The sequence below is a fragment of the Camelina sativa genome, chromosome 8 (genome assembly GCF_030686135.1).
Source record: "Camelina sativa cultivar CO46 ecotype springtype chromosome 8, ASM3068613v1".
In the NCBI taxonomy this organism is placed as follows: Eukaryota; Viridiplantae; Streptophyta; class Magnoliopsida; order Brassicales; family Brassicaceae; genus Camelina; species Camelina sativa.
In genome coordinates this window covers 12815665-12830196 of record NC_141887.1, presented here as the reverse complement: position 1 = coordinate 12830196, position 14532 = coordinate 12815665, and the positions used below count along the sequence as shown (strand labels likewise).

General features: G+C 35.6%; 2 protein-coding genes and 1 non-coding gene across 4 annotated transcripts; 2 read left to right on the top strand and 1 right to left on the bottom strand.

Moving 5' to 3' along the window:
* The first annotated feature begins 241 nt into the window (after positions 1–241).
* On the top strand, positions 242–3019 carry LOC104709521 (uncharacterized). Of its 2 annotated transcripts, none has more exons than XM_087462531.1 (6): positions 242–650; positions 1116–1241; positions 1563–1804; positions 2346–2382; positions 2509–2566; positions 2635–3019. In XM_087462531.1, exons 1-6 carry the CDS (start codon positions 537–539, stop codon positions 2706–2708), a joined length of 651 nt encoding a protein of 216 aa, XP_087318657.1. In that variant the 5' UTR covers positions 242–536; the 3' UTR covers positions 2709–3019. The 2 variants fall into 2 exon arrangements, with proteins under 2 accessions (XP_087318657.1, XP_087318656.1); XM_087462530.1 differs by having other exon boundaries at positions 269–650; positions 1113–1241.
* Positions 3020–3460: 441 nt separating this feature from the next.
* LOC147940029 (uncharacterized) lies at positions 3461–14463 on the top strand. The gene is made up of 3 exons (XM_087461114.1): positions 3461–3614; positions 12884–13390; positions 13496–14463. Exons 1-3 carry the CDS (start codon positions 3461–3463, stop codon positions 14461–14463), a joined length of 1629 nt encoding a protein of 542 aa, XP_087317240.1.
* Positions 13438–13544, bottom strand: LOC147940030 (small nucleolar RNA R71). Its single transcript, XR_015564956.1, has one exon. It is a non-coding gene; the product is annotated as a small nucleolar RNA R71 (small nucleolar RNA).
* Positions 14464–14532: the final 69 nt, after the last annotated feature.

The following is a 14532-nucleotide window of genomic DNA, read 5'->3' as shown; positions in this document are numbered from 1 at the left end:
TGTTTTCTCTTGTGTTATTACTCTATTCCATAGGACATAACTATATACAACATTAGGGTTTTTGGCTATACACTAAGTCTATTAATGGACTGATAATGAACATCTACATAATACAATATATTCATAACAATTAATAATTTTTAATTACAAACATCATACAAAAATTATCTAAAAAACAATCCCGGAGCGTAGCATCTTCTACTACAAACTATCCTAGTTTTTTTTTTTAAGTTTATGTTTTATAATAACCAAATTTGCCTTTTTGGTTAGTTCCTTCAATCAGGCCAGTAAGGGCCCAAATATTTTATAACGAATAAATAAAAATCTTTCAAAGACGAGTTGAGGCGAGGCGAGGCGGTGGTGGAAAAAAAACAAGAGAAAAATCAAAACCCCAATTTTGATCTTAAGGAAGTGAAGAAAAGAGAGGAACGGAATTTTGCAATCAAATTCAGCTGAGGATGGTTTCAGGATCATTTCAATCATCACAAGCCCAAAGCTTCTGTTCTCGTTTGTCGTAAATTTTGCAATTAAAAAGAATGGGAGGCGAAGATGGTGAACGGAATCCTCCTCCTCCTCCGCAGCAGAAGTTGGCAGAGTTTTTGGGAATCGTCGCGTTTTCTGTAATCGGCGTAACCGTTGTCACTCTCTTCGTGAGTCGAATCTTATAACCCAAAGATTGGTTTTTATTTTCGTTTGAAATTATCGGAATTATGATCGTGAAGTAGCTTCAATTTTCGGGTTTCATGTGCTATTGTGCTTATAGTCTATGATGATTAGCTTTAGAGTTGATTCATAATGTGACTTTCTTAGTAGTTTTATCCACTGGAAATTTATAGGCTTTTTGTTGATTCCTACCTAAAACATTAGGAAATGGTGAAAACCTTTAACAAAAAGAAATGGTGAAAACTGAGTTCCCAATTAAGATGATCAAATAGATATTTCAAAATTATGTGAGCATTAGTAACTAATTGCTACATGTCATCGGCCTTTTGGTTTTGCAATTACCAAGCTTTTCTCATTAGTTGATTTCTTTTTCCATTATTTATTCATGTTAGTGATTCACATTCTCCATACCAGCCAAGCTCTTAACTTTTGTAATTTGATGATGTAAGAAGGCTAGATCACAGTCAGCGTGGAAAGCAACCAAAGGTGGTTCTTTCCGAACAGCTTATCAGGAGGAAGCGTGGAGAAGGTACAACAAACGGATGAAGGAGGAGTACGAGGATGAGATGGAGAGAGTGGTAAGTCTACTTGAGACTTTTTCCTAATGAAAGCGTTGTGGGTGTTTAAGAGTGTGTAACCATTTCACATGCTAGTTCGAACTAACTAATTTCAGCAGTTGCTTTCAAAATCTCCGCAACCATGCACGTTATTAGTAAACCGTTTTATCTAGACTTGGATCGCAGCAGCATTGACGTTAAGATTGTAACACCAATGAGAATAAATTAAATTACTTTTTAAAGTGATATCTCCTCCTTTAATCCATGATTTTGTGAAAACCTGTTAATGCAGTGTAAAATTCACTTGAACATGCGTTCAGATCTTTTAATGCTCTCTTACAGGAACGTATCAGGCGTATGCAAAGCGTTTTCAACAGAGAGAGGAGTAAATTTAGGAGGGGCTACGAGAACTGGAGAGAAACTGATCCTGGTGCACAGCAATACCATCAGCAGTTTCAGCGAAATGATTGGTACTGGAAAACTGAGTCTTCCCAAAGAAATCAAAGGACCAATCACCAGGAGCCTCCAAACCAGAGAAGAGTATATCCATTATCACATCATTACTCGGTATTAGGGCTCAGCAGGTATGATATACTTTTATATTGAAACGAAATACAAACACAGTTCACACATAATTTCAGTTTATCCACGTTGCTAGCTTCACGATATATGTTGTTACAGGTAATGAAGCTCAAATGCTCTAGAATAGTAAATAAAGTGGACATTAGGATTGTTATATCGGATCATTGGCTTGTTTTTGGAGCCTTAAGGCTTTTGGGAGAGTTAAAAATACACTTGGGTTGTTCTTGGTTCTTGCTCTGTTTCTTCTTAGTTTCAATCATTGATATCTGTTATAATAGCTGATTCTATGTCAGTAAAGAAACAAAATTCACAGCCTGAACCTATCAGAAGGTTCGTTGAGTTTTTAGATTTCGTGAAATATAGATGGAGCAACATAATTAAGTGGGTGAATCTATATACTATAGCCAAGGATCGCTTTCGTTTAATGTGAACCAGAACAGCCAGTCGGTAGTCAGAATATTAAGTGTACAATTTTGATTCCGTCTCTACAAGTAACGGGCTACATGTCGAGGGGACATAATGTGGTGTGTTATTGTGTTGTAGGTCCAGGGCAACTCCATATACCGAAGCTGAGATTAAGGTAAACTTGGCTAGAATCCTTCTGATAAAGATAATCTTCACCTAGTCCTATGGTCAATGTTTAGCTACGTAAGATACTTATTATGCAAAAGTAGTATGTTTTGATTCGGATTTGTTGTACATTCAGAAAGCATTCAGGGAAAAAGCTATGGAATTCCATCCAGACCAAAATCAGGATAACAAAGGTACGTTGTTGTAGACTCTTCTTCTGTCTTACCGGTGAGATGTGACGGTGTCACATCGATTGTTGCAGTTGTAGCTGAAGCAAAATTCAAAGAGGTCTTACTTTCATATGAAGCTATAAAAGAGGAAAGAAACGAGAGGTGATATTTTTTGGTGAACGAGATCAAACTTTTTCTTCATGCGCTTTGAAGGAATTCGAATACTGTCAAATGAACAAAACAGGTTGCTTTGGGTGTCTTCCCATTATAGGTTAATTTAATTAGTCTTTTGGTCTGCTTTTTTACCCCATTAAGGTTCTTTGTTGTAATCTGTAATAAAACCAATCCACAGGTTATATATTTTGAGAAGAGGGAATGATACTCTCTTAATTATTTGTTAGGATATGAGATTCCCACATTGGAGTTTAGAAGGATATGTGATTCTGATAAAAATCAATATATTTGGGATGCAATCAATTTTGTTTACAGTTTTGGCTAGGAGAAATAATAATAATCAGCAATATACAAACACAAATTATTTTCAACACTGCAAAATACATTAATTTTTCATATTCCGATTATAAATCAATTTTTTTTTCCTATTAATTACTTCATTGGTAACTCAATTACAATAATTTAGCTATTCACTAATTAACACAATTGCAAAAAAATTGACAAGTATATAAGAACTTAACTCAACAATCAAATAACACGGATACAAAACCACATAAGAAAATAAAAATGGCTTCTAAACACAAGGTATCACCTTTATAAAACCTACCTGTTTGCGATATACTATCTAGAGTAGTTGACTCTGACTGTCGAACTGTTCGTAATTGAATACAAGTAGAGTCATCAACTAGCAATCGCCTCTAAAGATGACAGAGTTCCAAGAATCTCAACCTCAGACCAATAGCCATGAATCCATTAGCAACAGTAAACAATTACAAACCACTCATGAAATATCCACAAAGTGGGAATCCCCAAGCTCACTACATCCAAAACATAAAAGAGTACTTCTACAACAACAACACAAACACCAGCCTGCATCATCTCCGAGCAAATGCTGAAGGTTCGTACAAAGAAAATATATATTTATATGGAATAAGCTAGGATGTGAAAACATCAAAATCGTTGTTGGAGCAATAACAAAAAATCTCTCAAGGACATCACAATCATCAAGAAAACATGCTATTTTGACTCCTTAGGGGACAACAAACAAATTAAGCTATGCAAACTTAACGACATGGATACACGATGCGAGAAGTGCTATTACTATATGAAGAAGTTTGTAATCCACAATTAAATACAATATAAACAATGTAGCTGAAGTACTTACATTGGTTTTCAGCTTTACTTTATGTTTTCAAATAATAAACTGAAATAACCTGATCCGTTGTTTAATCAATAAATTAATAACCCCATAATTACTAATAACGCCATGGTCTTGTTCCTCACACCCTTGGCAGACCTCATGCACCTAAAGCTTATACACCAACTTGGATGAAGAGGTCATTCTCTCAAAGGCATACATTGCCAATTTCCAATCCATCGGATGCCTGAGCTCCAGCAAAGTCAAGCTAATGACTGAAAACAAGCGCTTCGTGGGAGGCAACCCACGGGTATGTTTTTCTTTTTCTTTTGATTTTCATTTATACTTATTTTATTTTTCTTTTTCTAATCTTAGGCTTGATAACACTGGGGACAGTGTTGTTTAAGTTTGGGAGAGGTTATCTACTAACTACATTTATGTTTTTGAGTTTCAGTTGTGTCAGTCAAAACCATAAAGTTTGAGTCAACTTTTTCAATATTTTCTTTTTATCTTTGGGAATTATGATCTTGACTAATGATTTCTCTTAGTTGGCTAACACCCCTGTTCAAAAAATCGGCCGCGACGGCCGATTACTCGCCGGAAAAGCGTTCGGCGGCACACAACCGCCGCGATTTTGGTATATTCGGCCAACAAATCGGAGCTGTGAGAAAACTCACTTTTTTGTTAAATTTATGATGAGAATTGATTGTTTATGATTATATCTGAAGATTATATATTCAAGATATTTTAAAATCAATCAAAACCGATTAAAAAAGAAAGGAAAAAAAACTGGTTCCCGTTTTAGGGTTGGCTGCACAGGCCAAAGGAAAAAGATGAAGAGGAAATGTCTAGTTTACCCTCTATTAAAGTGAAAGTATTAAAAATAACCTGATGTTGTTCAAACAGCCGACTTTGAACTCAGTAACAAAGGATTTAAACCACTGCACCAGCGGATTTATTCAGTATTTTACTCGAACATTAAATTATATACCTTCTAAATTTAAATATATGCCCTAAAACTAGTCCCCGATTAATCCCCGTATAATCTCCGATTAATTGATTAACCGCTAGGCCCACCTTCACCGCCCGACTAGTGCCTAGCGATTTTTAAAACAGGAGCTAACACTCTAATGATTATTTGTTTATGCTTGATCTCAGAACTGAAGCTTCGTAAGACTATGAGCTTTATCAACAATCCTGAAAGCCCTTCTTCAATGGATATCTGAATGATCTGACGTTGTCTCCACTTTTATCAGGATTTTAACTGGACTTAATATCTTACTTTGGGGTTGACAATTAGTGGACTAGACTTCTTCTTCTAGCCATACAAGACAGTGCAATTTTTCGAAGTATGTCTCCCCTCTCTCTTCCCTTCAGTACTCTAAAAAAAGGGATAAAATTCAGAAAAAAAGTAGAAGAAGAAGAAGGATATAAGTGAGCCGAGGGATGTCGCGTAAACCCGTGCATACTTTGAAAACTCATGGAAATCTTATTATTCTAAGAAAAGAAAAAAAAGAGAGTAAGGGGTCGATAAAATAAAATAAAATGATACCCTAGAAAATTAGGGAGAAATCAACCCCTTGGAAGTGAGAAAAGGGAGAGGAAAGGAGATGTAAGAAGAATGTCTTGGCCTAAAGAGAGTCCATATGCCATTGATCGATATTCCCTTGGTAAGAATTCGCCTTATTTGTGCTTTAATATTGACTAATGAGATGACAATGGAGATTTTAGAGATTCCATATGATTGTGGGGTTTGAGTAAGGAATGTTGATGCTTCTCATTGGTTTAGTATAAAAAGTAAGTTCTTGAGACAGGTAAATGAAGAGTGCGAATAAGAATCTTCAGAAGTTGAGTGAGTTCCCAGTTTTCAAACTCTTTCACAAGTCTAAGTTTTTGTTTTGCTTGAGGGCAAGCAAAGGCTAAGTCTGGGGGAGTTGATATATCATGGTTTTTATGGTTTTTAACCATGATATAAGTGTGCTTTTTGAGTCTTTTGATTTTTTTTGTAGGATGTTTTTGAGTATTTACAGGTTTTCCAGGATTTTGACATAGATAGAGCAAAGTGGAGCAATTTGGATTATTTTGGAGCATTAATCCGGAGAAATCAACTTGGATTCGATTCAGAGTGATAAATTCGATCGACACCACCCTTAGTGTCGGTCGACACCCCGTTTTAGCCGACGAGAGAGCCAAGTTTTGGAAGTTTTACAAAATTACCTGAAGTTTTCAATAATTGCAAGACTAGTCTCTAACGTGTTTTAGGACATATATATATAGTATTTTTAGGTCTTAAAAACCCATAAGTTTTATTCTAGCTGCTTTAGCTTTTTGAGAGAGATATTGAGAGTTTTTGGGATAGATGGATCTGATTTAATCTGTAGAGAGAAGAATTCCTGAACTCCCTTCTTACTTTTTGATAAATATTGCTTATTATTCAGAAAAGATGTTTTGTTCTTCATTAAACATGTCTGAGTAGTTTACTTGTTAGGTTCAAGGTTTTTTACAGGGTTATGGTTTATTAGATATGTTTATTTATGATTCATTAACGTTCTAGATCTTCATCTCTGGTTGTTCTTCATATTAATTCTTGATTGATCACCTAGAATTAATAACCTAGAAAAATAAATTGATATGAGAATATAATTGATTTTCCTGATTAAACCATTGATGAGCAAAATTACTTCTAGCAAAGAGATTTGATTTAGTAATTTTGTGAACAATCTAAACTTTTTTTTAAAGCTGATTTTTAACCTAGAATTTTACAAAGAGATTTGGATTTTCTGGTTTTAAATTTAAATAATATTTGCTGTGAAAACTGATTTATTTTACAAAAGAGTTTAGAGTTCTAGATCTGATTTTATTTGCTTAAATCCTATTTAATTTACTGATTTGATATTTCATAATTACCTGAGAAATTCCCTAGATCTAGTTTTATGATCTCCTGAATTTACAACACTTTTATTTTAGTATTTTGCATTGCTTTAAATTTAATACAAATTAATCTGTTTAGTGTACTCATAAAACTCTATAATTTATTGTGTTGTCTAGAGTCCTCATGGAATTCGGCCCCTACGTACTACAATGACCTCTTAACTTGAGAGACTAGCTCTAGGGTTTAAATTTGAGCATATCAAAACTCACCGACTAAGATGTCGAAACAGCGACAGATCTAGGATGGTGATGGAGAGATGATGTAAGAACGGGAGCTGAATTACCGGCTGTAGCAGTGGCTGAAGTACTACTTGACAGACTTCTTGATGTACAACCTGACGTACTTCCCGATAGACTGCCTGGAGTACTTTTTGGAGAGAACCAACTTGTAGCAGTTAAGAAGAACTATGATATCCTTCCGATATGTGCAAGAATCAGAAACAAACATATTTTGGAGCTGACCACTGGAACTAGAAGTGATGCGGACCTTCAACGAGCTGAAAGATCATATCGTTGGAATGGGACCGTTGCACTCTTTTTCCCTAATCTAGGGTTTTTCCCAATGGGTTTACCTAGAAAGGTTTTTATTGAGGCAACATCCTTCCACATATCTTCCTACGCATATTTTAAGGAGGAAGATCAAAGAAAGTTATTCTTGTTTCTAGCTAGTTCAAGACATGGTTCAGGGAACCTTTTCGCAAGTTAATTAACTCTCAAAATGGATCTTTCCATAAATGGCTCAAACCAAAGCATCCTTTGGCGTCCTGGAGAGCTTCTATATCATTTGGATACTTCACCACACATCTTAGGATGCACCCCACCTCACTTGACTAGGCCGATCAAATTAAAATGCAATTTTCCTTATTTGGACTTGTTTGTCTTTATGACACAACGGCTTTTTCCTTATTCAGTGTTGCGCCTTTGTGAAACTCTTAAGACCATCCAGAATCATCCTAGAATGTATCTAGACGTCCCAATAAACCACAACTTCTGCCCCAAGTTATCAAGGCTCAAGGTGCATCACAACTTTCCCAATTTGGTTGATATTCTCATTCAGTTTCCAAAAGTCATGATGATTTCTTTCTTTATTTTAGCATTTAGAAGTTGTACTTGAGCCCCTTTATAAGCTTTATGACTTTGTACATTGGGAGACGTTTTTGATTAATAAGAAATTTTAGTTTGCTTCAACGCTTTGTGTTTTGAATCAAATCATTGTTCTTGCGAGTTCTAGATAGTTTGTGGAATCAAACAACTTAGGTTTCGTGTAGAGTCTCTGATCCTTGTGAGGATTAGCCCTTGGATCATATTCTCTAGCCCTCGGTGTTGTGGATTCAGCATCAAACCGGTTACTCTCCATCAGATTGCTTCCGCCTAAGCTTCTAAGTCTTTGAGTCCTTGAACCTTGTCTTGGTGGATTTTGAGGCTTGTATCAAAAGACGCAGACGAAGACGACATGACGAAGGAGATCCCTAGCAAAACATCTCTTACAATATCTTTTTCCATTGGTTTGGTGGTAGAGATTGAACGGAAAAGAGATTTGGAAAAAACTAGATCTGAAAAATGAGAAAACATGGAGAAAAAGAAGATGAGAAAAGAGGTGAAAAAACGAAGGAGACGAATTGGATCTATTAACATACGTCATATTAGGATCTTATCAGAGAGAGATGGTAGAACTGGATCTCTCAAAAAGACAACACAAACCGAACTTCTTGAGAGAGAAGAGAATTAAGAACAAAATAAAATATATATACATGAAAAGTGAGAACTTGAGAGCGAGCGTGAATTTTCGAGAGGAAAAGTGAGATTTCAAGAGAGAAATTGAGATTTCCACCAATTTCTTTGTGAGGAATTGGAAAGTGAAATCAGTTTTGAACTTAAGAACTAAAACATTATTTAATCCTTTTTTATTGATTTTTTTTTTCAGAGGCGGGCACATAAAATTTATTTACGGACTCGACAATAACATAACGTTTTATTTGTATTCATGCTATTATACAAACAAAAAATTTCAGGCGTATTAATTTTTTAATCTGCCCAATATATTGATAGCGGTCAAAAAAACAAAGGCTATCTTCTTCTGCTATAAATACTCGATATTCTTGTAGTGAACTGAAGGCATATGTTTAGAATAAAAAATTTCAAGCCATTACCCATGCTGCCATGCACTAAATGTCGTTCTAGACGTTCAACCGATCAAACAAAATAAGAAAAAACTCAGATAAAACCTGAATTAGCATCCACAACCACAATAAAGGCAAAAGGAAAATGTTGGTTCAAACCCTCTTTTAAAAATCCACGCCTAACACTGATCACGTCTAACATTGATTATCTAATTATACTTGTCTAATTTAGTTATAACCCGTCTAATCCGATTAATTTCCGCTTAATTTTATATATAATAATTATTTTTAGAGTCAAATATAAATCAAATATGCATTTTTTTGTTATTTAGACATTTAAATTAAGAGTTTATGATGTTTTACAATAACTAATGTACAGACTTTTAATGAAAATCATAAATTTTCTTGTAAAATTACGTTTTTATGTGTTTACTGTAATTTTAAAGACAACACTATAGTTTTATATTTTATTTGATATTTTTATCTTAACATAAACAGAAGTGTATATATATATAATATTATATATTTTTATTTTATTATTAATTTAATAAAATAACCTAAAAGTAGTCTCTGATTAATCTCCGTTTAATTTCTGATTTTCTCGCTAGACGCTAGGCTCATTCCAACCGCCCAACTAGAGTCTAGCGATTTCTAAAACAGGGGTTCAAACTAATGTCAACTTTTCGTGGAACAAATATATACATTTAAAAAAAATCAGTGAGTAAGCTATTCGACGACTGTATTCATTTTAACAAAATTAGTCGACTGTTTTTTTTTTTTTTTTTTGACAAAATTACTCGACTGTTAAAAACTCAAATCATTGTCTCATTGTATAATAAAATAAAAATACGAAATCTAATTCAGTTGATATAAAAACTTGATAAAATATAAAGTCAAATAATAAATAAATGAAGAGATACTAACATGGGAAGCATAATACATCTAGTAATGTTTGCACGTTTTTTAGGTAGTAAAATTGTTGGTCAATCGCACCGTCATCCTCAAGTATTTCTCAAATTTAAAAAAACTAGTTGACATTTACGTAGGTATTTACTCTTCCATAAACATCCAATGTATATATTCCATCTACATAATTTAAACTATAAATATTTGAATTTATTTTAAATTTTTAATGTACGATATGGCATATCAAAGTTCCTTCTCTCCTAAACTAATGTAAAAGACGGCCATATACAAGTCCAAACGTGGCCAACCACGAACACTCACCGACAATAGTTAGGGCTATTCTACAAACTCAAAACAACCATAATCCTTTCCTTTCACAAGATGCCACGAGAGAGTAATGAAATTTTATATTTAGAACTTTTAAAACAAAATTTCATGTCGTGTTTCCGTATTTCTATTCTAGTTTTATATCTTCATTTGGTTCATTTTCTTTTTTGTTTTTCTGTTACTTGTTTCATTGATATTTTTAAAGACACAGCGGTAAAACAGAACAATTTGTGTCCGTTAATCAAATAACTAATTTATATAAATGTGTTATGTTATTTAAATGTATTGTATTATGTAAATGTGTTATGATGCGAGATTTGATTATGCTTCAACACTCTCCCTTAATCGTATCTCGGCTTCACTCCAACCTTCCTTCTAAGCTCTTCAAACCTTGTAACACTTAAAGTCTTGATAAGTATATCTGCGAGTTGATCTTCTCCATTGCAATACTCAAGTTGAATGAGTCCTTTGTGCTCAGCTTCTCTCACGAAATGGTACTTGATTTCTATGTGTTTTGTTCTTCGATGTTGCACCGGATTCCTTCCATTTTCTATTGCAGACTTGTTGTCATAGAAGATGGGAGTCCCTTCTTCAAACTTTAAACCGAAATCTTCCAATAGTCTTTGTAACCATATGGCTTGATTTGTTGCTGCACATTCTGCGATGTACTTTGCTTCCGCTGTTGATTAAGCCATTGTTTGTTTCTTGCATGACTCCCAACAAAACATAGTTGATCCAAGACTAAAAACATAGCTTGTGGTGCTTTTCTTGTCTTCAGGACAACCACCCCAATCACTATCCGAGTAAGCTATTAAATGTGGTACCTTTGTACTTTGGATCTCCAAAATTTTTGTCTTCACCTTCTCCTCCTTTTCTTTTTCCTAGTGGTGTAAGTGGAGTGCTTACACTCTCGCTCTCCTTCATCCCAAACTTATCAATAAGGAGATATTACTGTTATGACTAGCCATGGCAAAAGAATCATCAAAAATGTTTTCTTAGTGCCTGGTTTTGAGAAGAACCTACTAAGTGTTCCTCAAATCATCTCAAGTGGTTATCAAGTACGTTTTCAAGACAAGAGATGCATAGATATCTTGTGTTTTTGTTGGGTTTTAAGCCTTGTTTTTGCATAGTTTTGTTGCATAATCTTGTTATTCTAGGTTGTTTTAGGAGCATATGCATCTAGTGTGTTATCTCTCAGGTTCTTGGAGTAATCCCATCACATTTGGATCATTTGGACTTGTTTTGGTGCAAAAATGCAAAGAAGAGTGAAGTGGAGAAATGGCACAAGATCAGGGAGCATCACCGGCCTAGCCCATCGGCCAAACCTTGCCCGCTTGAAGCCATCGGCCACCTCCCATTGCCCAAACCCTGCCTGATGCCACTCCTCAACGTCAAGATCAAGAGCCACACACTGCCACCTCCCGCGGCCAAACCTTGCCCGCTTGAAGCCATTGGCCACCTCCCGCGGCCAAACCTTGCCCGCGTGAAGCCATCGGCCACCCTCAATCGGTCCAAGTATGGCCGATTGAACCCACTTAGGCGACGATCAGGAGCCACACGCGGCCAATCCAATCGGCCAAGTGGTGGCCGATGGAGCCACGCGATCTCACCAATCGGTCAAGCCGTCCCCATAGCCGCCTAAGTCAACACTTGTTTAGTTTTGGTCTGGGTTTGACCAACTTTTTTTTGGGTTGACCCGGGTTCCCTTCTATTTTCCTATAAATACTCTAACCCTATTAAGGGGACACTTATCTTTGTTTTACCTTTGTTTTAGCAGCTTTTTAGGGTTCTTAAACTTGTTTACTCTTGGTTTGTTGAATGATTGAGTACTTTTAAGTTCTTAATAGCAATTTCTTCTTCAAATCTCTTAATCTATAATCTCTTATTATGATTTCACAAAGATCAAACTCTTTCCTTTGTGTGATCATGATGAAGAGTGAGTAGATCCTTTAGAACTTTGGGCTTGGTAGATTAGGGAGATAGATGATTGATCTTTGATGTCTAGGGCTTTATTTATGTGTTTCCTATCTTGTTTAGTGTTAATAATGCTAGATAGCCTTGATCAAGCTTGAATCTAGACATTAGGATTTCCATGTCCAGAAGGTGTTTGATGAAATTCCTGAACCAAACTATTCAAGAGTTTTGCATAACTAGCCAATGAAAATTGATGATTAGGGTGTTTAGTGGTATTTAGACTTGTTTATAATGCATGCTTACCTTGTGATTGCCTTTGGAAATTGTTGATTATCACTTGATTAGCATAGGATCTTTATCATGGAAATGGATTGATTTGCATAAGTGTTCTTAGCCATGGGATTGTTCTTGATTGTTGCTTAGACATCTAGGATTGGTTAGCTATCTCCCAAGTCAATTACCTTGCCCCAGTTTCACTTGTTAAATCTTGATTTAATGTTTGTTTCTAGTTGTGTCCTGTTTCTTTGAGTTTGCATTGTTTGAATTATCTTGTTTTCTTTTTTTTGAATCAGTTTGTTAGTTAAGATTGTTACAAAAGAACCTACATCTGTTTAAGTTTAGATTAAGCATCTTTGTGCATTCCTAGTGAGTTGATTAATGCAAATTGTGGATTGATAATTTAATTGAAGCAAAAGTACTACATCAATTTGGCGTCGTTGCCCGTTTGCATTATATTTGACCATTAGGATTTCAACTTTGCTTGAGCCTATTCATTTACTTTACATTGTTACTTGTTTGGTTTGCTTTGGTGTTTTGAATTCTCTTTTGCAGGGTGTATGAACTTGAGAAGTCAAGGCCAAGTAGATTTGATTGAGCGTGTTGATGACATTTACCGTTTTGAGCGAGAGAATCGTCGGTTAGCCAGAAAAGCTATGGAACACAACCCTCCTCCTCCTGCTGGTCATAATGGAAATGACCAACCCAATGATGAAAGAGTTCCAAACCATGTACCAAGACAAGCACCTCTCATTGGAGCTTATGATGCACCAAATGTAAATGGACACCGCACTGGTATTAGAGCTCCACCAGTTGAGAACAATCACTTTGAGATCAAACCCAGTCTTATCAACATGGTGCAGGGATCAAAATTTCATGGTTTGGCAATGGAAGACCCACTTGATCACTTGGATCAATTTGATAGGTTTTGTGGGACTGTTAAGATCAATGGTATCTCTGAAGATGCCTTCAAGCTACGCCTTTTCCCATTCTCTCTTGGTGACAAGGCTCACATTTGGGAAAAGAATCTGCCTCACAACACCATTACCTCCTTGGATCAATGTAAGAAGGCTTTCCTATCCAAATTCTTCTCTACTACAAGAACAACAAGACTAAGGAATGAGATATCAAGCTTTGCTCAAAAGGGAAATGAGAGTTATTGTGAAGCATGGGAAAGATTCAAGGGATACATCTTTCAATGTCCACATCATGGTTTCTCCAAAGAGTCACAGTTGAGTACACTCTATAGAGGAGTCTTGCCTAAGTATAGAATGCTTCTTGACACAGCAAGCAATGGAAACTTCTTTGGTCAAAATGCAGAACAAGGAATGTTGTTGGTTGAGAATCTTGCTCAAAGTGATGGGAACTATGGAGAGGATTATGATAGAACTCCAAGGGACTATACTAATATGAATGAGCACCACCACAAGGAGATCAAAGCATTGAATGATAAGATGGATAAGATGATTCTTGCAAATGAAAAGCCAGTTCACTTTGTCAATGAGTGTAAACTTTATCAAGGTTATCAAGAAGGTATGGAAGCTTGTGTTGAGAAACCAAACCCAAAAGAGTTTTGTAATGCCATCTTTAATGAAGAAGTGAACATGGTTACTAGTATGAGCTTCGGAAAATCAAAAATAGATCACCATGCTGATGAGAATGAACGGTCAATTGAAGAGATCTCTACCCTTATATATGGTTCTAGTGTTGAGAGCTTAGTGGTTGATAAAAAGGAGAAGCCTGAGAAAGGTTCTAAAGAAGATGATATAGTTGCCAAGGATGTTGAAAACAAAGATGTGTCAAGTGTTGCCCTTCCTCTTTATAATCCTCCACTTCCATTTCCCCAAAGAGTTCGTACAAAACCTAAAAAAAAAGTGCTCTCAAGTTTCAAAGCTAATATGAATATAGTTGGAGCACCTTTGCCTGATGTGGATAACTTGTCTCAAGTTCCTCTCCATATAGAGTTCATCAAAGCTATTCTAGCAAACAAAGAGAAGGTGGAAGAAATCATGGGAATATTTGATTCACCAAGTGAACAACAACCCAGACCAAAAACACTATCCAAGCTTGAAGATCCAGGCAGATTTACTATACCTTGCTCACTTGGTGTTTTACAACTTGATGATGCCTTATGAAGAGCAAGTGTTAATGTAATGTCACTTGAGATGGTAAAGAGTCTTGGGATCAAAGACATGAAGGAGCCC